Source organism: Schistocerca piceifrons, chromosome 4, assembly GCF_021461385.2.
Source record: "Schistocerca piceifrons isolate TAMUIC-IGC-003096 chromosome 4, iqSchPice1.1, whole genome shotgun sequence".
NCBI classification, from domain to species: domain Eukaryota; kingdom Metazoa; phylum Arthropoda; class Insecta; order Orthoptera; family Acrididae; genus Schistocerca; species Schistocerca piceifrons.
The window spans coordinates 145,807,359-145,832,386 of NC_060141.1; the positions used below are offsets into that span (position 1 = coordinate 145,807,359).

Sequence of the window (25,028 nt, forward strand, 5' to 3'; positions counted from 1 at the left end):
CTGTAACTCGAATCTGGTAATGCAAACCACATGCAGCCTCCCCCTATTTAGTATGACACAGTCCCTCATTGAGACAATTTGCTTTCTGTTTTTCTTGTTTGGCTCTGCCAGAACTCAGTTTTGTATGGTATTGCTTTTCCTGTGGAGAATCCCTCATGAAAAGAAAACTGAAAGGTAGTTGACAAGTTCCATTTAGAAAATGAGTCAGTATTCTGTCATAACCCATCTTCTCAATAAAAGACTGGAATGAGTGAAATGAGTCGGTAATTACAGATGGTTTTCTTATCTCCAGTTTCATAAATTGGAGTTTCTAATACATATTTAAGTCTTTCAAGAAGTCTGCACATTGATCAGCTGCAAACATAGATTAGAGATAGCCTTAACAAGTCAGTATAAAACATTAAAACAACAATAGAAACACTATCATAGCCTACAGAATTACTATTTTTTAGTAATGTGATGAATTTTGTAAGCCCATTAGAGGTTGTATTTTTGAAACCGTAAGCACTGTATGTAGTGTTTGCTGGAGTAAATTTCTTGCATCTTTACTTGGTTGCATATTGGTGTGTTGGTACCATAGTTATTTGCTGCGAACTCAATTACATTAACGTAGCAACTTTTGTTTGTTTCTTGTTTGATAATTTTTCAAATAGTTTTCGTCCCACCTCAATTATTTCTGTCAAAAGACAGCCACCTCCTGGCACATTCCCTTTCTTCATACTCAAATGGCTTTACACACTTCATGTGGCATTATTTCCAGAATGTTATTGTTTGCTTATTTAGTTGCGTTCTCATTTATTTCTTGATCTGTGCAGCTTCTAATGAAATCTTATGTCTCTGTTGTTTGTCTTGTCTGCTGTCTTTGCTCATAAAATGTGACATTTTCTTTGTACTTTTACTATTTTCAATTGATCCCATGTAAAATTTTAATTGTATCTCTTCACGTCCTCTCACAGATGTTTCAGAATTATTTAGTTTATATTAAAATCACTCATTACCAACTGATAGTGGGATTTTCTTTTGTTTAGAAGTTTCTATAACAATGTCATTGGAATCTGAACATGTTGATGCATATCTTTATTCCCCATTGGCATTAGTATTAGTGGGTCCCTTTCATTGTGGTGCGTTACTTTCCAAAACATATCCCCATTTCCCCCATGAAGGAGGAACAAACAATTCTGAAAGCTAAGAATAGTTTTTATCTGTTTTTACATTTATGTGTTTGTCTCAGTGATACTGGAATTTCACCTCCTGAAGTTAGGTAATGGTCAGCTCTTCCATCCCTAGTAATTTTACCATAGACTACATGAGTTATTTATAATACTAGTGTAATTATATACATCATCTCGTGTATGTTTAATAGTTTCCCTCATGTTTTCATTTTAGGACTAGCTAATGAAGGCTGAGGTTTTTTTCTTGTTGTGGGATGACTTTAAGTGATTGATATATTGTGAGATGCCAAGTCTTTACTCATTCCCATGTAATGACAGGTACCTTCTTTTCCGAATATCCCGATCACCATCTTGTTTTCTCTTGAAGTTGTCATCCTGCTCTTTAGTGCCATGTATTTAACTGCTGACTTCATTTCTGATTGTAGAAGGGCGAGGACTTTAAGAAAGCTACCTTAAAATAACTCACAAAAAAACTGTTTCCATAATTCATCTATATTCAAATAATTTGTCACCTTACACAAAAACTGATAATAAACAAAGCTTTTCAGACATCCGTGTTCATACGTGATGCTTCAGTGCATCACCAAAACCATAAGTTTGTACTTAACTCTCGATTGCCTTGCATAGATTCTACGTACCACATTCATTTTTCTTTAGTGCTTGACCATTGTCGAAAGGTCCCTTTCTTCTTTAGAGTCCACAGCACCCCCAATGCACAACTGCGGAGTGCAAGAGGCTCCTCACTGGTTAGTCCAAATTACACGTCTGTCATCACTTGCTGTGCTGTGCTCACAGTTTTCTTTCTCATATCATAAATTCCAGCAGACCTGGGTACAGTAGATGCACTTTACTATACTACTAATGAAAGTCACGTTTTTCACTCACCCATCTCTCATTGGTCCAGTAAAAGGAAAGTGAAATGCGTTGTCTTGATTTATGGCAACATATATCACCACAAAGATCATGTCAGCATTAAGAGAGATGATTATTTTTCCTCCCAATTTAAGAGCACATTTTTATATATTGGGCACTTGCAGTTAAACCATTTTAAATGATAAAAAGTACATAATAATGGTGGCCATTGGTAGAATATGAGAAGTCTTGTATTCATGTTATTTTAATTAAAGAATGTTTTTTCTCATTTTAAGTATTTACCATGGTTTTATCCTTATATATGCTGACGAGTAGGAGAATGCTACTCTAGTGTTGTCCCTGATGGTTTCTTCAGATATTTTCCCTATGGCAAGTTACACTTTTCATGTGCCAGAAGTGTGTACAATCTTTGAAGCATGAAAGACTTGGGGGAATATTGATACAAATTTGTACGAGGGCTATCCACAAAGTACATTACGTTTTGGAATTAAAAATAAATGAAGTATTGTAAATTTTTTTTATTATATACAGATGAAAGCCACACTTAAATACTACTTTTCTACATAGTTGCCATTTAAATTAAGGCACTTATCGTAGCGATGGACGAGCTTGGAAATTCCTTCGTCGTAAAATTCGGCCACCTGCGCCTTCAGCCACGTGGTTACCTCTTCTTGAAGCTGTGCGTCGTCATCAAAACGCTGCATAGCCAACCACTTCCTCATTGCTGGGAATAAGTGGAAGTCGCTCGGTGCCAGGTCGGGACTGTACGGCGGATGAGGAAACAACTCCCACTTAAAAGATTCGAGAACTTCACGAGTGGCATTTGCCGTGTGGGCCCGGGTGTTGTCGTGAATCAGCAAGACCTTTGAGCCCAACTTTCCCCAGCACTTGTTTTGTATTGCTCTTCCGAGGTTGTGCAGAGTTTGGCAATACCTTTGAGAGTTTATTGTAGTGCCTCTTTCCAGGAAATCCACGAAAATCACACCTTTTCTGTCCCAAAAGAGGTAACCACGTGGTTGAAGGCGCAGGCGGCCGAATTTTATGACGAAGGAATTTCCAAGCTCGTCCATCGCTACGAAAAGTGCCTTAATTTAAATGGCAACTATGTAGAAAAGTAGTATTTAAGTGTGGCTTTCATCTGTATATAATTTTAAAAAAATTTCCAATACTTTATTTATTTTTAATTCCAAAACGTAATGTACTTTGTGGATTGCCCTCGTAACTTCTGTGTGTCTGTGTACAATGCTGGTGTTGTGAAATAGTGTCCCCATAGCTCCAAATCTGTGACTCATTGTTAAAAACAATATATTTGTGAAGAACTGTAAAAAAGCATGATTCAAAAATTCTGAGAATTTTGATAAATGATATTTATTATTTAAAAATGAAATGATGAACATATAATAGAACTACTACAATACTTATTTACAGTGAACACGTTACTGCACTGATGCAGACGTTAGCTTGTACTTTACACACACACACACACACACACACACACACACACACACACACACACACACACACACACACAAAAAATTAGTTGGTTCTGCTGAGAAATTCATCAAAGGAGTAGGAGGAGTTGGCCACCAATAAATCATTTAGGCTTCTCATAAACTGAATTTGGCAATAAGTTGCAGTAATTCCTGAAACCTGAATTTCATTGGTTGTTAAGCTTTTTATGGCTGCTGCAAGTTATTGAAGATGTATGTTCCTCAATAATGCACACCTTTTTGCGCAAGAGTAAGTGGCTTTAAATCCTTGTGAAGATTATTCTTATTTCTAGTATTGATTCCATGAACTGAGCTGTTGGTTTGAAAAAGTGATATATTTTTAATGACAAATTTCATTAAGAAATAAATATATTGGGAAGCAGTAATTAATATCCTTAGTTCCCTAAACAGGCCTCTGGAGGATGTTCTTGAGTTCGCACCACATATAACTCCTGTTGCATGTTTTTGGGCACGGAAAACTTTAGCTTGGCTTGATGAATTGCCCCAAAAAATAATACTATATGGCATTACGGAGTGAATATAAGCTTTTTCATTTTTATATCCCCTATACCTGACAGAATTTGCATTGCAAATAGAGATTTGCTTAGACACTTCAGCAGCTCGGTTGTGTGCTCCTCCCAGTTGAATTTATTATCAAGCTGTAATCCAAGGATTTAACACTGTCCACTTCTTCTATCTGCTTGTCATCGTATGTTAGGCATATGCTCATGGTACATCCTTGGAAGTTCTGAACTGCACGTAGTGTGTTTTTTCAAAGTTTAGTGACAAAGAATTGTCTAGGAACCAGTGATTAATGTCCACAAATATTTTATTAGCTGATCTTTCTAAGACTACACTTGATTTGTGATTTATTGCAATGTTTGTATCATCGGCAAACAAAACAAACTTGGCATCTGGTAATGTTACTGATGAAAGGTCATTGATATACACGAGAAAAAGTGAGGGTTCTAAGATGGAACCTTGTGGGACCCCCACATGTAATTAGTTCCCAGTTGCATGATGCCTGATAGCTTAATACAGGTCTCTTTCCTAATAACACCCTTTGTTTCCTTCCAGAGCTATAAGATTTGAACCATTTTGTAGCATTTCCTGTTACACCCTAATATTCTAATTTACTTAAAAGGATATTGTGATTTACACAGTCAAATGCCTTTGACAGATCACAAACTATACCAGTTGCCTGCAATTTTTTTGTCTAATGAATTAAGTACATTTTCACTGGAAGTGAAGATAGTCTTCTTAATGACAGAAAAGATAGCCTTCTCAATGTTAGAACACTTTAGAAATCCGAACTGCAACTTTGATATTATGTTATTTGTGATAAGATGGTTATAAAGCCGATTGTACATTACCTTTTCTAAAATTTTTGAGAATTCTGGCAAAAGTGGAATTGGACGGAAATTTGATGCTGTTTCTTTATCTCCCTTCTTAAATTCAGCATATTTCAACCATTCAGGAAATATTCCTCTGATAAACGACTGGTTACACAGATATGTTACTTAACTCAGAATCACATTCTTTAATTAACTTTGTTGATATTTCATCATACCCACTAGATGTTTTTGATTTTAAAGATTTTATGATGGATGTTACTTCTGTTGGAGTAGTGAGGGTCAAATTCATATTATGGAAGTTACTTGAAATGTCTGGTCTGAGGTATCCCATGACAGCATCCACAGAACCTGACAACCCTATCTTTTCAGTGACAGTTCTGTAACACTATACACATCTGTCACCAATGTATCATTTACTGTTAATGCTATTTGCCCCTCTTCATGTCTGGTTCTACCAGTCTCCTCCTTCACTATATCCCATATTGTCTATATTTTGTTACCTGATATGACTATCTTTTCTTTGTAATATGTTTGCTTTGATGTCCATATTACAGTCTAGTATTTCTTGTAATGTGCTATAGCCTCAACATCAGAACTGTTTCGGAGTGACGATGTAGTATTCTTTTTGTTTTATAAGATACCTCTGATCCTTGAGTAATTGATGGCTTCTTTGTAGACTTTGCTCTAACCTTGGTTAGTTTTGGGGGAAAACAGTGTTCAAATAAGGTAAGCACTTTATTAGCAAAAGTGTTAAATTTTTCATCCATGCCATGAGCACTGTAAACATCACTCCAGTGATTCTCTGAGGAGCATCCTAAAATAATCAATTTTTGGCTTATTGATTACTCTCTTGAGTTCAGATTTTATATCCTGTTCAGTTAACATTTAATGGAAGGAACTGCATGTCATGGGCTGAGATGCCATTGACTATTGGTTTTGTAATATAATTTTCTTCATTGGACTTGTTTATAAAGATATTATCAGTGGTTGTTTGTGAGCAATTGGCTACCCTAGTTGGGAACTTTACAGTGAGAATTAAGTTGAACGGTAGTGTTACTAACTCAAATAAGTTCTTATTGGGAGAGTCTTCAAGGAAATCTACATTGAAGTCACCAGCAACCACTATTTCTTTGTTTTTGGTTGTTAAATGGGCCATTACAGCTTCAAAGTGGTTTATGAATAGATTAAAGTTACCTGCAGGTGCTCGATATACACTTAATATTATGAAGGATTTTTTGTGAAATTCTGCTTCTGTTGCACATGCCATCATATGCTGGTCTAGGCAAAATTTATGAATGTCTGTGTTCTTAAATTTATGACAGTTACTGATGAATGTGGCAACTCCTCCTATCTCCATTTCTGCTGTACAAAAGTGAGATGCTAACCTAAATCCTGTAACACTTAAAAGTTCTATACCAGTGGTCACTTGATGTTCATATTTATAAGTGGGCTCATAATGCCAAATTCTTTGTAAATTTGACACAAGTGTGTAATCCTCAGAATACTGTCATATATTAAAATTTCATTTCATTTCCTTTCCCCCTTCTGGGTACTACAGTTTGTTTGTGAGGCAGTGTAATTCAATTAGCTGCAGAAATATATAAATCAGATTATGATTACTTTTGATAAAAAGAGTCAGTGTTGTTGGTTGATATTCGTTGCCACATGTGAATCTTTGTAAAATGTGAACTATCCAAATTGCATTTTTAAACATATTTTTTCTTTGCTTTCAATATGCACCATGATTTTTATCCTTCTACATACTGATGATCTTTAAAAGAAAGGAGTCTTGCTGCTTAACTGTTGCCCTTGATAGTGTCTTTTGGTTACACCTCCCTAAAAGATGAACAGTTTATTGTGCAGAAATATTTGTGTTCCTTAAACCATTGGAGTTTATCAGAGCCACAAAAAATTTCTGGGTCTTGATCAATAGTTACAGTCTCTGGCCAGAAAATTTGGTGAATAATGTCATACTGCTCACAGTCGTAAGTGTGCCACTGCCGAATCCCGTGCCAGACAGGTCAAGACGTGTATGAACAAGTTCACGAGTAGCGACACTATGAGTGCTTTGCTCATTGTAGAGTGAAGGTGTAGTGCACGTGGTTGAAACCCAAAATGGATTAGCAAATCTGCCAAACTTGGAAAATCTGTGAAAGAGACTCATGAAGTAGTGACAACAGTGTAAGACAAACATTGTTACCTTGAATTGTTTTTATGAATGGTTTAAACACTTCTAAGAAGACTCGGACACTTTAAGACCCTGCCCCCATCCTGACTTGACCAGCATGCAACCCAGACCATGTACAGGAAATGAAGGAACTTTTGTCCCAGGATCATCATGTGACAGTGCAAATTTAGCAGAGGAATACTTGGAAATGCTAAATCTCTGTTGAAACATGCCAAGAAGGAATGCCCTTGGAATGCCAGGCAAGATGACTGGACCCTGCTCCATGATAATGCCAGGCAACACAGTCTTTCTGCTGCAGCCATGACGTCAACAGGGAAGTTGTCACTCAATTACCCACTTTACCCTGCATACATGTTTCCTGCAGACTTTTACTTTTTCCCCAAACCGAAATCAGCAATGAAGGGCCAGGGGTTTTTGGATATCCAACATAATCTTATGATCCAACTGAAAGCTATCCGTAAATATGACTATTCCAAGAGTTTCCAGGACTTGTATAGCTGTTCGCAGAAGAGCATTACCATTGACAGGGATTACTTCGAAGGACTCTAACTGCTGTTAGAGATAAGCCAACAATCCATTCGCAATATAGAAACACTCACGGAACTTTCTGGATATCGCTTTTATAATTTTTTATTATATATTTATTTTTATTTATTTATTTTTTAAATATCATATGTCCTTTGAATGTGAGGTAGTGTTCAAGGCAATCATTATATTTAATTGATGTACAACACACATTGCTTCATTGTGTGTTAAATGAATATAACAACTGTTTTCGTGTGTCCTGCTCCCCTGAATGGGCTTTGATATCTGCATTAGACTTCATTGACTAAGAATAACAGTTTGAACAGTTGAAATGTGCGATTCATGATTTGTGCTGTAATGAAATACATAGTATTGAATTTTGATGATCTGTGAGCTGTTGTCACTGAGGACTTGTTTTGAGCCACGGTTCAAAAACATCATCAAATGTGTACGGCTCTGACACCAGAAGGAAATCACTATTTTCACTTACGATGAACTGAAATTGAAGACCGACTACTCAGGATAGGCATTACTTAGGCTACACTAGTTTATCTTATTTTTTGTGTAGTTTGTATCTGAGGCATGTGGAAGTCAATGGAGCAACCACCCTTTCTGAGAGTATGGAATTCAGTAAATCACTCAATAGGTATGGATATCTTCCACTGAAAGGAAAAGGAAGTTAAAGTGTGGGTTGGAGTGTAACAGTCAAGTTCTGTAGCTGGGCTAAGCCAAAATGATCTGTCACTCTGATGCTATAAGTGATAACTTTTACTTTAATTATGTCTTTTTCTTTAACAGTTGCTTTTCTCAAAGTTTCTTGATGTAATGGACCCACTATGCAGTGACACACAAATCTTGTGGCTTCTTTATCTTCTGCAGAAGGTCAAGAGCTGTAAGAGAGTTCAAACTATGCAAGCTCAACTGTGTTTCATATCCAGTGTATAAGAACATTTACAACTGTGGCTCGCATAAATTGTTACATGTAATCATGTCGGTACAAAGCCTCGGAACAGAATGACATTTTTTGTTAAGCTTTCTTCAGTCGTTCCTGGTTGTTGCCATTATTGGCAGTGCGTCTTGCTCTGTGCCTTCCAAAACATCATGAAGCCATGATGCCAAAGTATGAGAGACCCTGCCCACTGCAGGTGGACACGATCGACCCCTGTGAAGCCTTGATGATGTTCTGTCCTTGTGCTTCTCTCACCACGTCTGCACATATATTAAACCACAGTGCAAACAGTGGAAAGTTCTCTACTTAAATGCTCCATAAACAGTGTTTCTACACTCTCATTTTTCTTTGGCTTGAGAGGAAGAAGTGTAATGTTGTTCTGAATAAACAATGTGTCGCACCTCAGGTTCCAGCAGATAGAGGTGTAGTGGCAGAAGTAAGTACTCGGTATGATTTCAGATGTAATGTTTGTTGCCTAAGGGAGATAACTGCATAGATCAGTTGTTCTCCAGTTGTAGCCACTCTCAGACAGTATTTTGTGATTTGGAAGTGATAAATATAGATGCTCGTACAGACTCATAAGTTGAAAACATTTTAGGAGATACAGTTTTCAGACATAATTCTGATGGAAATCCTAAGCAAAAAAATAGTTCCTTGTGTACAAAGGTTGCAGCAAATATTATATCCTGATATGCAGCACTTTAAACCCTTTAGTAACAGTGTGATAGGCAGAGCAAAGGCTGTATGTCATGGGCAATAGAGGGATATATACAGGGCATTTCAAAATGAATATATAGGTATCAAAGGCTTTGTAGTGTATTACATTCAACTTAAAATTATAAATAATACATCAAATGAAAGAGTAACTTGGACAGTTTTGTTTGTATATCTATGCGCAAAAGGAAGAGTATGGAACAACCAAGAATGACTGAAGAGCGCATTGAAAGAGTGAGAATATTTCATATGTAACCCCAAGAAATCAGTTTCAAAGGCTAGCTGTGAATTACCAGTTCCAGTGATGCCCATGTGGAGATTTTTGAGAAGGTGCTTACAACTGTGTTCTTATTGTTTACAGTTGTTACAAGCTCTAAAGGCTACGGAGTATGGTTTACCATGGTATATAGGACCCGAGACTACTGGGAGATCTGGGAAAAACCCGGGAATTTTTTCATCCGGGAGCAAACCGAGAAACATCTGGGAATGTTTTAGAATTCCGGGAATTTTTCATTGTTTTAGTTTTCAGTTAATTTTTTGTAATTTTGACTGGTAAGAACCAATACTCTAACAAAGGATATTACTGTATCCCGCTACTGCAGAATAATACTGCAGCAATAAACCATGAACTAGAGAAACAAAAAAACGAAAATAAAACTTAAATTGCAAAGGAAATGCACCTTATTCATCATCAAAACACAGTGCTCATACAAGCATCTGCCATCAGCAAAATGTGTCAAAGGCTTTAGGGAGACTATGCAGTGCTTCATAACAACAAATTGCCTCTGATGATCGTGATGTCACAACCGTTTACATTCAGGGGCGGCTCTAGAAGTTGGTCAAGGGGGGGGGGGGGGGGGGCGGCGCTAATGGCGAGGGGGGTAAAAGGGAGAGGAGAGTTGGGGACCTCCACCGACAAATTGGTAAAATTTGGCGTTGCTTAAAGTAGTTTTTGGTAACTGTTTTGGAGTTCAGAGTAAAAACGTGTCTACAGAATCTGTGTGCCCGGGAATATAATAAGATTTGATCCAGATGTCCAGCGATTTCGAAGTTTTTGTATGGGGTCAGAAATTTAAGTGTTTGTAGGGATACCTGGCATATTTAGCTTTCTTGATTATTGTAAGTGGTACATGTACATCACTATACATTCAGCGTATATTAATAAATAATAAGACGCCCATTTTAAGTTAAATGGCACTTATTGGTTTAAATAGTAAGCAATTTGCTGTTCTTATTCTTTTGTTATAACATGTTTGAAATACATCGCAACCTATATCGCTATATAATTATAGAAAATGATTGAAGTAATATATTCGCTGATTTCTGAAGTCATTTTATTCAGTGTAATATGGTACTCCATTGGGGGGGGGGGCTATAATCCCACCCCCTCTTGCCACTGCCCCTGTTTACATTTAGATTCAGTTGTTGGCTGTGTAAGCAGTTGCAGCAAGCAGCTAGATGCAGCCGGAAAAAATTTTACTCCTGCCCCCAACCTGTCAGATTCACACATGCGCATCAGGCCCGGCTCTATGGGGTAGGGTGGGGGCAATTCATATTCTTGAGGAAAAAACCTTGTTTCACAAAGCGTCCAGCATCCAGTGCACATTGGTCTATCGAGTACTCATATGATTTTGAAACACATCCCTGTTGGTTTTTGAACACATTCATTGTAGATCCGAAGCTGATGTGCAGAGCAGTCTGAATTATAGTTGGGAAGTGTGTAATCTCCACGTGGCCCATGTTTACATTTAGTGATTTTGCTGTTTCCTCTTCATTTACTGCTCTCTCATCAAACGAAAACAAAACTGATTTCTGTGGCCGGGAACTATCAAGTGAATTAAAATACATTCATGTAATTACAGAAGGCTAAAACATGTTATTAGTTTCAGATTTTATTTCCACCTTATGACAGTCAAGCGTTAATCATCACCTTGTAGAACAATGAAATTATTTTTGTCAGTTTGCTAAAGAAATTTGGTTTTTATTAATCTTTCCCACTGAGGCAGTCAATGTATTTGAAATGAAGAAGTGTTTAATTCCACACAATTGGCTAGTTTCAACTGCTTTCTGCATTTCAAGTGAATGTTACCATCTTCTACCACGTATGGCATTATGCCATAATAAAGAACCAAACATGAGGCAATACAGTACTGGTACTCCAAGAAAATTTGCATCCCGAAAACCATACTGAAAAGCTTAATATCGGGTCAAGGCCTACTTCATTGGGAATCTGGACCTGTGTCATCGTAGCTGCGCGAGCACGGTGGTGCCTGTAATCTGGCACGCTCTGCCAACTACTGAAACAAACCTGTTTCTGACATGTCGCGGGAAAAATTGCAAAAAGTGGTTTGAAAAGCGTTACTTTAAAAGTAAATTTCCTTTTACGCAAGTTGGACTATGTGTGAAAATGCACAATGAATCTCTTAAATCACAGAGCTATTAACTCATTTTAAATCAGCTCTTTGCTGACGAGCCATTTAGAGGAATTTCGAGCCCAGAGCAAATTGATGTATTACTACAGAGAGCCCTCTCTCATCCCTGGTAACTAATTTATCTGTGGAAAACTTTGAGGACAAGTCACTGGAATCTGCTAAAAATTTTGCTGGCACAATTGTGTGATATATCCTAAAGTATAACACGCGCAAAAAAGATCAACATTTTATATCAAAGCTTATTTCTCTTGCAGTATATGAAAGCTTTGCTTTTCTAGTAACAGCACTACATATATTAATTTAAAACATTAACTTTTCCAGCTTGTATATTCGCGCTACTTAAGTTATATTGCTATTGGCTGAGTGCATCGTGTGCCCTATGGTCTGAATATCCGCTGTAATTGGCTGGCGAGATCATGTGACATGAGCTATGACTGGCTTAAAAAAGCACATCGCAATCTCGATTTCAATGGTGCGGAAAGTGACATGCGGTGTTTGGTGGAATTTGAATTTATACTTTCGTAATATGAAAATATGCAGAGTACGTGTTGCTGCCCATCAAAAATCTTCCCAAAACGTTTCTTTTCCCCTGAATTTCATTTTTCTAAAGTGCTGGGAAATTCTATGTCAGAGTATAAAAACATACCATTCAAGGGACTGATAAATTTTACAATTCTGACGGAAAATCTAATGTCATTTAACATGGAAACAGTGTGTTTTCACCCAGGAGAAACTGTATTTTTAACCAGGAAATCTGGGAAAAATCTGGGAATTTTTTTTCCTTGTCCATTTTATACACACTGTTTATGTGCCAGTTTTGCAAACAAAATGTTGCTGCATGACGATGAAGAGTTTGTGGCTCATGTCATCTGTAGTGATGAACAGACATTTCACCTAAGTGAAAATGTAAATACAAATGGTGTGAGCATCTGGCAGTCAAGTACAGTAGCAACAAGACTCCACTAAATTGAATGTTTTTTGTGCCATATCCCAGCAGAAAGGTTATGGGCCTTTCTTTTTTCAATGAAGCAACTGTAAGTGGCATTTCTTTTCTTGATACACCTCCCCACTGGCATAACTCAGTACATGACTGCTGGACTGACTGGAAGGGGCCGGATGACAGAGCTTGTTTTTTGCATATAATCTGATGCCACGCGATTTTTACCTTTGATGGTTCATAACGGATCGTATGTATATGCCTATTCCACAAATTGTCTTGTCTTTAATCAAAAATCTACTCGACTTAGGAAAAGCATTGTTGTGAAGTTACTCCAAACACACTGATAGAGATTTGGGAAGAACTTGCCTATCAACTCAATGTGTGATGAATGGTCCTCATCGTGAACACTTCTAAGAAAAACTGTTTTATTTACTCTTTCTTTTGATTTATTATTTGTAATTGTAAGCTGAATGAAACAAATGCTACAAACCCTTAAAACTCCATATATTCATTTTGAAACATCCTGTATGCTTGCTGAGTGAACATTCTTCAAACGAATGTGATGTCAATTTCAGGATCAACAAGAAAACTATTTTTGACTGTCAGGAGAAATTTATATCATAGGACACTGGCAAGAGGTAGTTCTTAAAGTGTCCTAAAGGTTTACTTTCATAAGAGTAGAGAAGGACAGAATTCAAAGTAGTTGAACTCTTCAAACAGAACACAATGAAAAGCATATGGAGGTGCATTGAATGCCTTTCAATAAGGGAAAACCAACAAAACTGTTTTAGAAGCATTCAGTGAAAAAGAACTGTATTTTGAAAACCTAGATCTGAGGCTGCAGTCATTGGAGAACGTTAGTTAGTTGCGTTTCCAAAAGAACTCCATCAAAGTCATCTTGTACCAAAGATAAAACACAAGAAATACAACCACCTTATTGACTTATTGTGCTACATCCCATCAATCTACCATCAGTTTTACATCAATACACTTCATGAAAAGGAAAGCCAGAGTGGCGATCAAAGCCAGCAGCAGTGCCAGCAGACAGTTTGTGATGAAGAACCATACATGGTTTCTAAAACACATTAAAAGTCAGATAGGTAAATGCTACAAAAATATTAAGTTTTATTTGGGAATGAAGGGGACGACTCACAAAAAGGCAGAAGCGTTGCGTCATCAACAGGTACACACACACAAAAAAAAGTACAGAGCTTTGCTAGGTTTCAGAATGAAATTCTTTTCTCAAGCTGTAGGAGAAATATGCAAAAAAAAAAGGCAACCACACACACCCGTCTTCTTACATTGTGCTCAGTCAACTCCCAGCACTTTCCTGGCCCAAGGTGAGTATACTGGGGTGAGGTGGGAATGCAGGGACGAGGGATGGTGAGGCAGGAGGCAGGGAGGGGGTTTCAGGGATGCGTCTAGCAGCTCATGGGAAAGTGGGGAGCTGTCTTTAGGCTGGTCTATAGGCTAGCTAGGGGTGCAGGTAGAGGAGGTAGGCAGCAGACTGCTGGGCATGCGATTTCACAGACTAGGCATGAGACGGTAGCACACAACTAGCTGACACAAATTGGGCAGGGTACTGCGACGGGGATTTGTGTGTGTGTGTGTGTGTGTGTGTGTGTGTGTGTGTGTGTGTGTGTGTGTGTACACACAGTTGGGGGGGGGGGGGCAGTGAGTTACCTTATGTTTAAGCCAGGGAGATTACAGGACAAAGGATGTGCTGTAAGGTTAGCTCCCATTTGCGCAGCTCAGAGAAGTTGGTGGTGGTGGTGGTGGTGGTGGTGGTGGTGGTGGATCCCGATGTCATGGGTTGTGAAACAGCCATTAAAATCTCACATGTTGTGCTCTGCTGCATGTTGTGCCACTGGGTGGTCCACCTTGTTTTTGGCAACAGTTTGGCAGTCGCCATTCATTCAGGTTGACAGCTGGTTGGTTGTCATACCAGTGTAAAACGTTGTGCAGTGTATGCAGCAGAGATGGTATATAACATGGCTGCTTTCACAGGTGGCCCAGCCTCTGATGAGGTAGGATAAGCATGTGATGGGACTGGAATAGGAGGTGCTGGGTGCATGGATAGGGCAGGTCTTGCATCTGGCTCTTCCACAAGGATATGATCTCTGTGGCAGGAGATACGGGGTGGGAGTGGCCTAGGGATGGACTAGGATGTTGTGGAGGTTGGGTACGCTGTGGAAACCACTTTCGCATAGGATGGAAGTATCTTGGGTAGGATGTCTCTCATATCAGGGCATGGTGATGGATAATCAGAGTCCTGACAAAGGACATGTTCAGTTATTTCAGTCCTGGGTGGTATTGAGTGACAAGGGGGATCACCTCTTTGTGGTTGGTTCTCGGGATGGATGTGAGGATCAGGTGTGTTTGGGGACGTGGCATGGCAGATCTGTTTGTGTATGAGGACTGGAGGGTATTGCCTGTTTGTGAAGGCCTTTGTGAGGCCTTCAGCATACTGGATGAGGGAGTTCTCATCACTGCAGATGTGTTTGCCACAGGTGGCCACGCTGTATGGGAGGTATTTTTCAATGTGGAAGGGATGGCAGCTGTTACAGTGCAGATACTGTTGGTGATTGGTGGGTTTGATGTGGACTCTGGTGCGGATGGAACCATCTGAGAGGAGGAGATCTACATCAAGGAAGGTAGCACAGTGGATGGAGGAGGACCAGATGAAGTGGATGGAAAAAAAAAGTGTTGAGATTGTGTAGGAATGAGGATAAGGTATCCTGGCCATGGGTGCAGAATATAAATATGTCATCCTCTGCCAGGCACTTAAGTGTGTATTGCAGAGTAACCGTGTAGATGTAGATGCTTTCAAAGAAACACTAACAAATATGAGATATTTATTCGTTAGCACCAAAGTCCAGAAATTGCTTGAAGTAGCAAAAGACGATTTCAAACATATATCTCCTTGAAGATTTAAAATTTCTAGGTGTAATTCTTGAAGTTTACAATTTCTGAAGATCGCACATATGCTACTTCATAATTCAGCAACGTCAAATGAAATGAATGGATTATTGATAAACATAATCATTGGGTCTAGTGCTGAAAACTGGCTAAACCTGTTACTATATTCTGTGACTGGGATTGATCTGTGGTGTAAGACAGATAATCACATTCGCCACCATTTATGGTTTCCAGAATTGAATTCAAGCCTGGAAAGTATGATAGGAAATTTCCTTTAAATGTTAAATACATAATTTTTGTTTCCTCTGAAAAGCATTTATGCACTTATCATGGCTGAAATGTCGTGATTTATCCCTTGCAATTAGAGATTTAGCTGATTCAATTTTGAGGTGAAATCTGGTGAACCAAGATATCTCATTGAATTCTTGACAAAATTGTCCAGGAACTGATTTCACAAAATCTCTTTATCTTATCTAGAAGACTACAGAATTGTTCCAGAGTTTCTCCCCTTCAGTCTGCGTGAAGAATCATATGACCATGCTCAGAATCTGATATATTCCAAAGATTTCTGAACAATCAGTGACATGTAGATGATGATCGGATGCAATTTACTATACGAGTTAAAATTTTCATGATGTGATCAGACTTCAAAACCTATGTGCGCAAAGCTTCATAGTGTATAATACAGTGATAAAAAAAGAAATTGTGGAAATGAATCATCATTAGCATAAGAGAACAAACTCGTTATTCTTTCCAGTCTTTGAAGGCACCCTATCCGATGTTATAGCAACAAGTTTAGAGAGTGGAAAGTTGTTACCTTTCACAAATTTCATGAATGCGTTAAATATGCCTTCTCCCCTAGTACATTGAAGAAATGGCAGCAATTTTACAACTTGCTCCTTAACTGTAAAATCATGAAAGACCATTCTAATAAATATCGATTCTCCAATGTCATAATTGTTGATGCTTTCATCAAACTGAAGCAAAAAATATTCGAACAGTTGCAGGTTCTGATATAACTGAGATTCTGAATTTTTATAAATCTGTTCAACACATTAGCAGTAGTTTGATGAGGCAGTTGAAGTCCTTGTATAGAAGACATAATTGCAGATTTATCTTTGTGACCATCAAATAGAGATTCCATGGCACTGATCATTGCTTCCTTAATTACTTTCCTGTCACTGGAAGGTTTATCCTTTCTTGCTAAGATATAACAGATTTTGTAAGAGGCCATTGTCACATTATTTTGCTGATTTGACTTTGTAAACATACTTCGCTGTAATGTTAATATAGATTTGTAGTTCAGAATTCACAGGAAAGTCACTCTAAAGTTTGCATGATTTGTCGAAAAATGACGTTCTCCATTACTTGGGAACACACACACACACTACTGTTACACAATACCCATACAGGTTTTCTTTTGAATTCAACAAAAAACAAAAACAAAAGAAACTGCTACTCCTAATCACTGTTAAAGCTGTAAGTTCGTTGTCTAACAATAGAAAGTCCTGGTTGGAATACCAACAATATTAGGAAAAGGATAAATTGCTACTCACAATAATGATGACATGTAGAGTTGCAGACAAGTGCAATGAACAGGCTGTTACACATTAAGCTTTCAGCCAAAGCCTCATTTGTAAAGGTAATCTCACATACACACTCCCACAAGCAAGCACACATCTTGCACACATGACCACTTGCTCTGGTCACTCTGGCCAGAAGGCAACTGTATCATGTTGAACGGAAGCAACAGTCCGGAGTGGGGTGGGGAAAGGGGAGGGATAGCAGGGTTCAGGTGGGGGAAGAGCAGACATCACTGCCTGGTGGAGCGTGCAGGAACTAGGTGGCAGTATAAGGCTGCCAGGCATAGTGTGGCTATGGATGAGGGAGGACAGGGAGGGGGAATGGGAAAGGAGAAGAGAAGAGAAGGGGAATAGACTGATGGGTATGTTGCAGAGAGCAGAGCACAGTAAGGGTGAGGGAATGTGAATCGGGAAGAGGTGATAGGACAGAGGGGACAGAAATGTTGGGTGGAGAGTTTGGGGTAGTAGGTTGCGATAGGTTGAGCCTGGGATGGTTTCAAGAGTGGAGGATCTGTTGTAAGTATGACTGCCAATTCCGCAATTCCAAGGAAGGGAGGATCCATTCAACCAAACAGCCCTCGTCAACGATTTACTGTCCTACACTCGTGCTCTCTGCTGGAAATATCACTTTGCCACGAAGAAAAATGATCCTAATCCTACTCCTAATGATCCAACTCCCCAAGACACTATCGAAATTGAACCCTGCCTGGAACAGTTCCGTCCTCCATCACAGTGGGACCCACCTCCTCTTCCTCAAAATCACCCTCTCCAAACCTTCCAGGAATTTCTGACTTCCAGCCTTGCCCCTCAATCCTTCTTAAAAAACCTTAATCCTACTCCCAACATCACCACTGCTGAAGCCCAGGCTATCCGTGATCTGAAGGCTGACTGATCCATCGTCATTCTTCCGGCGGACAAGGGTTCCACGACCGTGGTACTTGATTGTCAGGAGTATGTGGCTGGGGGCTGCGTCAGCTTTCAGACAACACTACATACAAAGTTTGCCAAGGTAATCCCATTCCTGATGTCCAGGCGGAGCTTCAAGGAATCCTCAGAACCTTAGGCCCCCTACAAAACCTTTCACCTGACTCCATCAACCTCCTGACACCACCGACACCCCGCACCTCTACCTTCTACCTTCTTCCTAAAATTGACAAACCCAATCATCCTGGCAGCCCCATTGTAGCTGGTTACCAAGCCCCCACAGAACGTATCTCTGCCTACGTAGATCAACACCTTCAACCCTTTACATGCAGTCTCCCATCCTTCATCAAAGACACCAACCACTTTCTCGAACGCCTGGAATCCTTACCAAGTCTGTTACCCCCGGAAACCATCCTTGTAACCATTGATGCCACTTCCTTATACACAAATATTCCGCACGTGCAGGGCCTCGCTGCGATGGAGCACTTCCTTTCACGCCGATCACCTGCCACCCTACCTAAAACCTCTTTCCTCATTACCTTAGCCAGCTTCATCCTGACCCACAACTTCTTCACTTTCGAAGGCCAGACATACCAACAATTAAAGGGGACAGCCGTGGGTACCAGGATGGCCCCCTCGTATGCCAACCTATGCATGGGCCGCTTAGAGGAAGCCTTCTTCATGATGTGGACTCACAGTGAAGAAGAACTACAGAATTTCCTCTCCAACCTCAACTCCTTTGGTTCCATCAGATTCACCTGGTCCTACTCCAAATCCCATGCCACTTTCCTTGACGTTGACCACCATCTGTCCAATGGCCAGCTTCACACGTCCGTCCAAATCAAACCCACCAACAAGCAACAGTACCTCCATTATGACAGCTGCCACCCATTCCACATCAAACGGTCCCTTCCCTACAGCCTAGGTATTCGTGGCAAACGAATCTGCTCCAGTTCGGAATCCCTGAACCATTACACCAACAACCTGAAAACAGCTTTTGCATCCCCTAACTACCCTCCCGACCTGGTACAGAAGCAAATAATCAGAGCCACTTCCTCATCTCCTCAAACCCAGAACCTCCCACAGAAGAACCCCAAAAGTGCCCCACTTGTGACAGGATACTTTCCGGGACTGGATCAGACTCTGAATGTGGCTCTCCAGCAGGGATACAACTTCCTCAAATCCTGCCCTGAAATGAGATCCATCCTTCATGAAATCCTCCCCACTCCACCAAGAGTGTCTCTCCACCGTCCACCTAACCTTCGTAACCTCTTAGTTCATCCCTATGAAATCCCCGAACCACCTCCCCTACCCTCTGGCTCCTACCCTTGTAACCGTCCTCAGTGTAAAACCTGTCCCATGCACCCTCCCACCACCACCTACTCCAGTCCTGTAACCTGGAAGGTGTACACGATCAAAGCAGAGCCACGTGTGAAAGCACTCACGTGATTTACCAACTGACCTGCCTACACTGTGAAGCTTTCTATGTGGGAATGACCAGCAACAAACTGTCCATTCGCATGAATGGACACAGGCAGACAGTGTTTGTTGGTAATGAGGATCACCCTGTGGCTAAACATGCCTTGGTGCACGGCCAGCACATCTTGGCACAGTGTTACACTGTCCGGGTTATCTGGATACTTCTCACTAACACCAACCTGCCAGAACTCCGGAGATGGGAACTTGCCCTTCAGTATATCCTCTCTTCTCGTTATCCGCCAGGCTTCAATCTCCGCTAATTTCTAATTTCATGATTATTCTTTTCTTGTAACTGACACAAATATTCTGTGTTATGAACACTGTAAATTTTTATCAGTAAAATTAGAAATGAATTTTTCTTCTCAAGGATGCAAAAAAATGGTACAGAAAATATAATTTGTTTTCAGTCAGTTGTTTTTGGTGTGTACCTCTAAAAGTAACATAGCTTTTCGGCAGCTGAAATGAATCTGAAGAAAGTGCTATTAGTGGTAATGTGATGTATTTTAAGTGTGTATTAAGATTTTTACTCTAATACAAAATTTTTTGTATACACAGGATCCAAGCATCTGGGAGAATTCAGATTTTGATGCATCAACATTACAAATGCAGGATACACAAAATAGTGGATTTGTAAACAACATTCAAACTGGTAATTTGCCAAGTGTGTCCAGACTTGTGGGTGATTATAATTTTGCGGCACTTATATCACCTGATACTGGACCAGACTGCCTGGTATGTGTGCTTTTAACATTACTGTTTTATTGATAACAAAATATATATATATTTCCCACTACTTTTTAAATTTTTATTTAACTTTCAACACTTTCACATGATCGCATCACGTAACATGATACAAACTCATTTGTAAATAGTTATATACTGTTTACAAAACATTCACATTCCAATCTTCAATATGGAAATCTGTAAGAAAATTTTCAGTATGTAGGTATTCCTTAGGTGACCATTTTGTAGAATTTGCATTACAAATCTTTTAAGGAAGAATGCGTATTTCTCATAATAATTGTTAATTTTTTGTAGTTTATAGTGTTGCTTAATTGTGTACAACCAGAAATCTTCTTCACTCCTGTTCCTTTAACTTGTGGAAAGAGAAACTGATTTAAGTGGAAAAATGATTACAGACAAGTGATTGGTCAATAGGAAATGAAATGTTGATCATTAGAGCAATTTATCAATTTACCTTGCGTGCAGTTTCTCCCTTGACTTCTGAGCAGAAAGAGGAATGATTGCACTTTCTTAATTAATCTCTGATTAGTGCTATTTTCTCCAAATATTTCCTCTCTTTTGCTAGAAGAAGTGATGTCTGTTTCCAAAAGTTAGTATTTATGTAACTTTGCTTTCGTGCTGGTCTCTTTTAGTATTTATGTAACTTTGCGTCTGTGCTGGTCTCTTCTGCAAGTTACTAAGATTTTTTTCGGTTTCTATTTGCACAGTAGTTATACCAGTGTCCTTTTCATGGTGTGTAAAGATATATTAATGTGCTTGCACTTGTCCTTTCAACAGAAAAAAATTACATATGTCTCTAATGAATGAAACTGCTTGTATTCAATAGAACCAACCCATCAAGTTAGCAATATTGAGCTTCCGAGATATATTTCAGAAGCAGCAGTGCAGTTAGTACAGTTTATAATCAGTTTTTTACCTTGCCTTTTTTTTTGGGGGGGGGGGGGGGGGGGGGGAGGGATGTGTGTGGGTGGGTGGGTGGGTGGTAGAACTGTCTCTCTCTCTCTCTCTCACACACACACACACACACACACACACACACACACACACACACACACACACACACTCACTCACTCACTCCCAGATAGAATTAGTTTATGTTTGGCCTAACCATAACATTCCCAACCATAGACTTTCGAAGTAAGTAACTTTTCTGCATTAAGTTCTGTATGCTTGCTGAAAGAAAACAGTTGCAATTAAAACTTTAAAAATCAGGAAAACCACAACATTCAAAGCACTGTGATACTATCTTAAAAAACTCGAATTTATGTGTTTACAAGGAGTGTAGAGCACTTTTCCTGCTTAATAGAAAGAAAATAAAAGCCCACTGATGAGACTGAAACTTCAGTGAATGTGTCTAGGAAATAGAAGAAAGGATAAAACTGTGTTTTGCTCATGGCAGAATCCCCCCAAAAACGAATCTATTCAGTCAGGTGTTGATAAGATTTCAAAGTGGTACAAAGTTAAACTTGCTTGTTAAGTGTTCAGGAATGTAGAATTGTGCACTTCACAAAAAAAAGAAGAAATACTATTCTGTGACTATAGTGTCTATGAGTCACAGTTGAAATTGGACAGCTCCTAAAAATTCCTGCTTGAAACACTTTGTAGGGAGGTGAAATGGAATGATCTCATAGGCTCAGTTGCGAGGAAAGCAGGCGGTAGACTTCAGTTTATTGATAGAATAGTGGGAAAATGCAATCAGTATACAAAGGAGATTGCTTACAAATCACACATGTGAGCCATTCTGGAATATTGCTCTAATGCGTGGGACTTGCACCAAATAGGATTAACGTGGGATGGTGAATGTATACAGAGAAGGGCAGCATGAATAGTCACAGATAAAGACGTAAATTATCCTGAGAAAGCCTACTTACAAAGTTTCGAGAACCGGCTTTAAATGGTGGTTCTAGGAATGTACTAAAACGCCCAACTTATTGCTCACGTAAGGATTGTGAGTACAAGTTTAGAGTAAGTACAGTACACAGAGGAGCATTTAAGCAATCATTCTTCCCGCTCTGAATATGTCAGTGGAACGTAAAGAAACTCTTAATCTGCCACGCACTTCACAGTGATTTGCAGAATATAAATTTAGATATACATGGGGAATCCAGCAGCCAGGAGGTATTGCTTTATGACATACACACACATCAAAAAAAGTTTTGCATCACCTCGGTTCCAAGAGTTCCAGAACCTGTACAGAAAATTGGAATAGAGGTCAACATAAACATCATTTCCACCCTTTTTATTGCTCATGAAAACCACGCCATTGCATATTGTACCACCATACAGAGAGACCTTCAGAGGTGGTGGTCCAGATTGCTGTACACACTGGTACCTCTAATACCCAGTAGCACGTCCTCTTGCATTGATGCATGCCTGTATTCATTGTGGCGTACTATCCACAAGTTCATCAAGGCACTGTTGGTCCAGATTATCCCACTCTTCAACGGCGGTTCGGGTTAGGTCCCTCATAGTGGTCGGTGGGTCATGTCGTCCATAAACAGGCATGTTTGATAGGGTTCATGTCTGGAGAATATGCTGGCCACTCAGTCATTATCCTGAAGGAAGTCATTAACAATATGTGCAAGATGAGGGCTCCAATTGTTGCCCATGAAAACGAACGCCTCGCCAATATGCTGCCGATATGGTTCCTCTACTGGTCAGAGGATGGTATTCATGTATCGTAGAGCTGTTATGGCGCCTTCCTTGACCACCAGTGGCATACATTGGCCCCACATAGTGTCACCCCAATACAGCAGAGAACATCCACCCTGCTGCACACGCTGTACAGTGTGTCTAAGGCATTCTGCCTGGCCGGGTTGCCTAAAAACACATCTCTGACGATCATCTGGTTGTGAAGGCATATGCGAGACTCATAGGTGAAGAGAATGTGATGCCAATCGTGAGCGGTCCATTCAGCATGTTGTTGGACCCATCCGTACTGTGCTGCACGGTGTTGTGGTTGCAAAGATTTACCTAGCCATGGACGTCAGGAGTGAAGTTGCGCATCATGCAGCTTATTGCACACAGCTTGAGTCATAGAACGACGTCCTGTGGCTGCATGAAAAGCTTTATTCAACATGGTGGTGCTGCTGTCAGTGTTCCTCCGAGCCATAATCCGTATGCAGCGGTCATTCACTGCAGTAGTAGCCCTTGGATGGCCTGAGCGAGGCATGCTATTAACAGTTCCTGTGTCTCTGTATCTCCTCCATGTCTGAACAACATTGCTTTGGTTCACTCAGAGATGCCTGGACACTTGCCTTGTTGAGACGGCTGGACACTTGCGTTGTTGAGAGCCCTTCCTGGCACAAAGTAACAATGCGGATGCAATCGAACCATGGTATTGACCGTCTAGTCATGGTTGAACTACAGACAACATGAGCCATGTACCTCCTTCCTGATGGAATGACTGGAACAGATCGGCTGTCAGACGCCCTCTGTCTAATAGGCACTGCTCATGCATGGTTGTTTAAATCTTTGGGCGGGTTTAGTGACATTTCTGAACAGTCAAAGGGACTGATAAAATATCTAGATTCAACATTTATCTTCAGGAGTTCTGGGAACCGGGATGATGCAAAACTTTTTTTGATGTGTGTATTGTGGTACTCTTCCAGGATAATGACTTGTGACATTAAGCCTGTGCAGTGCAGTTGACACATTCTATTTTGTTTTCTGCATCCACAGGTAGAGATAATGCATTGACATGGAGTGGTGGGCAGCAAACAAAAAAAGTGTCAAGGAGAAACTTTTTGACAAATAGCAACTCTGCTGCCTAGTGATTGCTGTAGACAGTATAACTGTACATACTTCATATTTTCCAGTAAGATGGTATTTTATTTAGCAGATTATGGTATTGGTTTGAGTGTGAAAACTAATGGATGTTTGTTTTGGCAAATACATAAAACAATTATCTCGGCATGGCCATAATGCGTGGTGCATAATGTCTGCTAGTGACAGCTTTCATGTAATAGATTAATGTGTTAAGTGGACTGTATTGAATGCACTCATCAGCAGTGGTACTTGAGTGACCTGAAAAACAGAATGGCTGTATTTGGTCAGCCTCCACTGCCAGTAATATCAGTTAAACAGAAAACATTACCTGACATAGGTCAGGAGCCAAAATGTCATCTTGATAAAGGAACATTGTATTTGATAAATTGCATGTTGGCTTCTGTTACGGGTTCTTCACCCAACATTTGTTTGATGATTTTGTGACATTTTGCCAGTACAAATGGCTGGCATTGTCCAGAGCTTCATCCTCCATTGCTTGTGGTGTGCTGGTGTCGAGCTCGTGGCCACAGATTGTGTGTACCTGGTGTGCCAACTTCCAAGGCCTTTTCTGTGGTCATTGCTGTTGTAGTTCTCCCTTCATTACCTAGAATGGTCATTCTTTGCAGCAGGAGAATCCAGGATCTGTTCTCCTTGGGGCTTCCTTCTTTCTTGTTCAAGCTATTGACATGTTTGTGTATTTCTATAGCTTCCCTAAACAAGCAGGTGTGATAGCTCTTCTGTGTTGGCAAATATTACTGTGTTGTCAATCTCACACAGTGCCTGCTGTGCCACCGCCGATTTGTCCACCTCCCTAAACCTGCAATTCCACTTACGTTCGATGATTTGACAGTCTGTGCAGGTATCGGTCCATGTGTGTCGGTTTTCGATACGCTCTGTGCCCCAAGTTTTCACCATCCCTTGTGACCAGCACATCTAGAAAGGGTAGTTGTTGGTCCTTTCCTACTTCCATGGC

At 39.8% G+C, this 25,028-nt stretch overlaps 1 protein-coding gene across 7 annotated transcripts in view; it reads left to right on the forward strand.

Annotated features, from left to right (window-relative positions):
- The window catches only part of LOC124795403 (cellular tumor antigen p53-like), a 145,763-nt gene that overhangs the window by 31,638 nt on the left and 89,097 nt on the right, over positions 1–25,028 (forward strand). For all 7 annotated transcript variants that reach the window (XM_047259423.1, XM_047259420.1, XM_047259418.1 and 4 more), the window contains exon 4: positions 20,099–20,275. In XM_047259423.1, the coding sequence (XP_047115379.1) occupies positions 20,099–20,275 (177 nt within the window). The remainder of the gene's footprint in view (positions 1–20,098; positions 20,276–25,028) is intronic.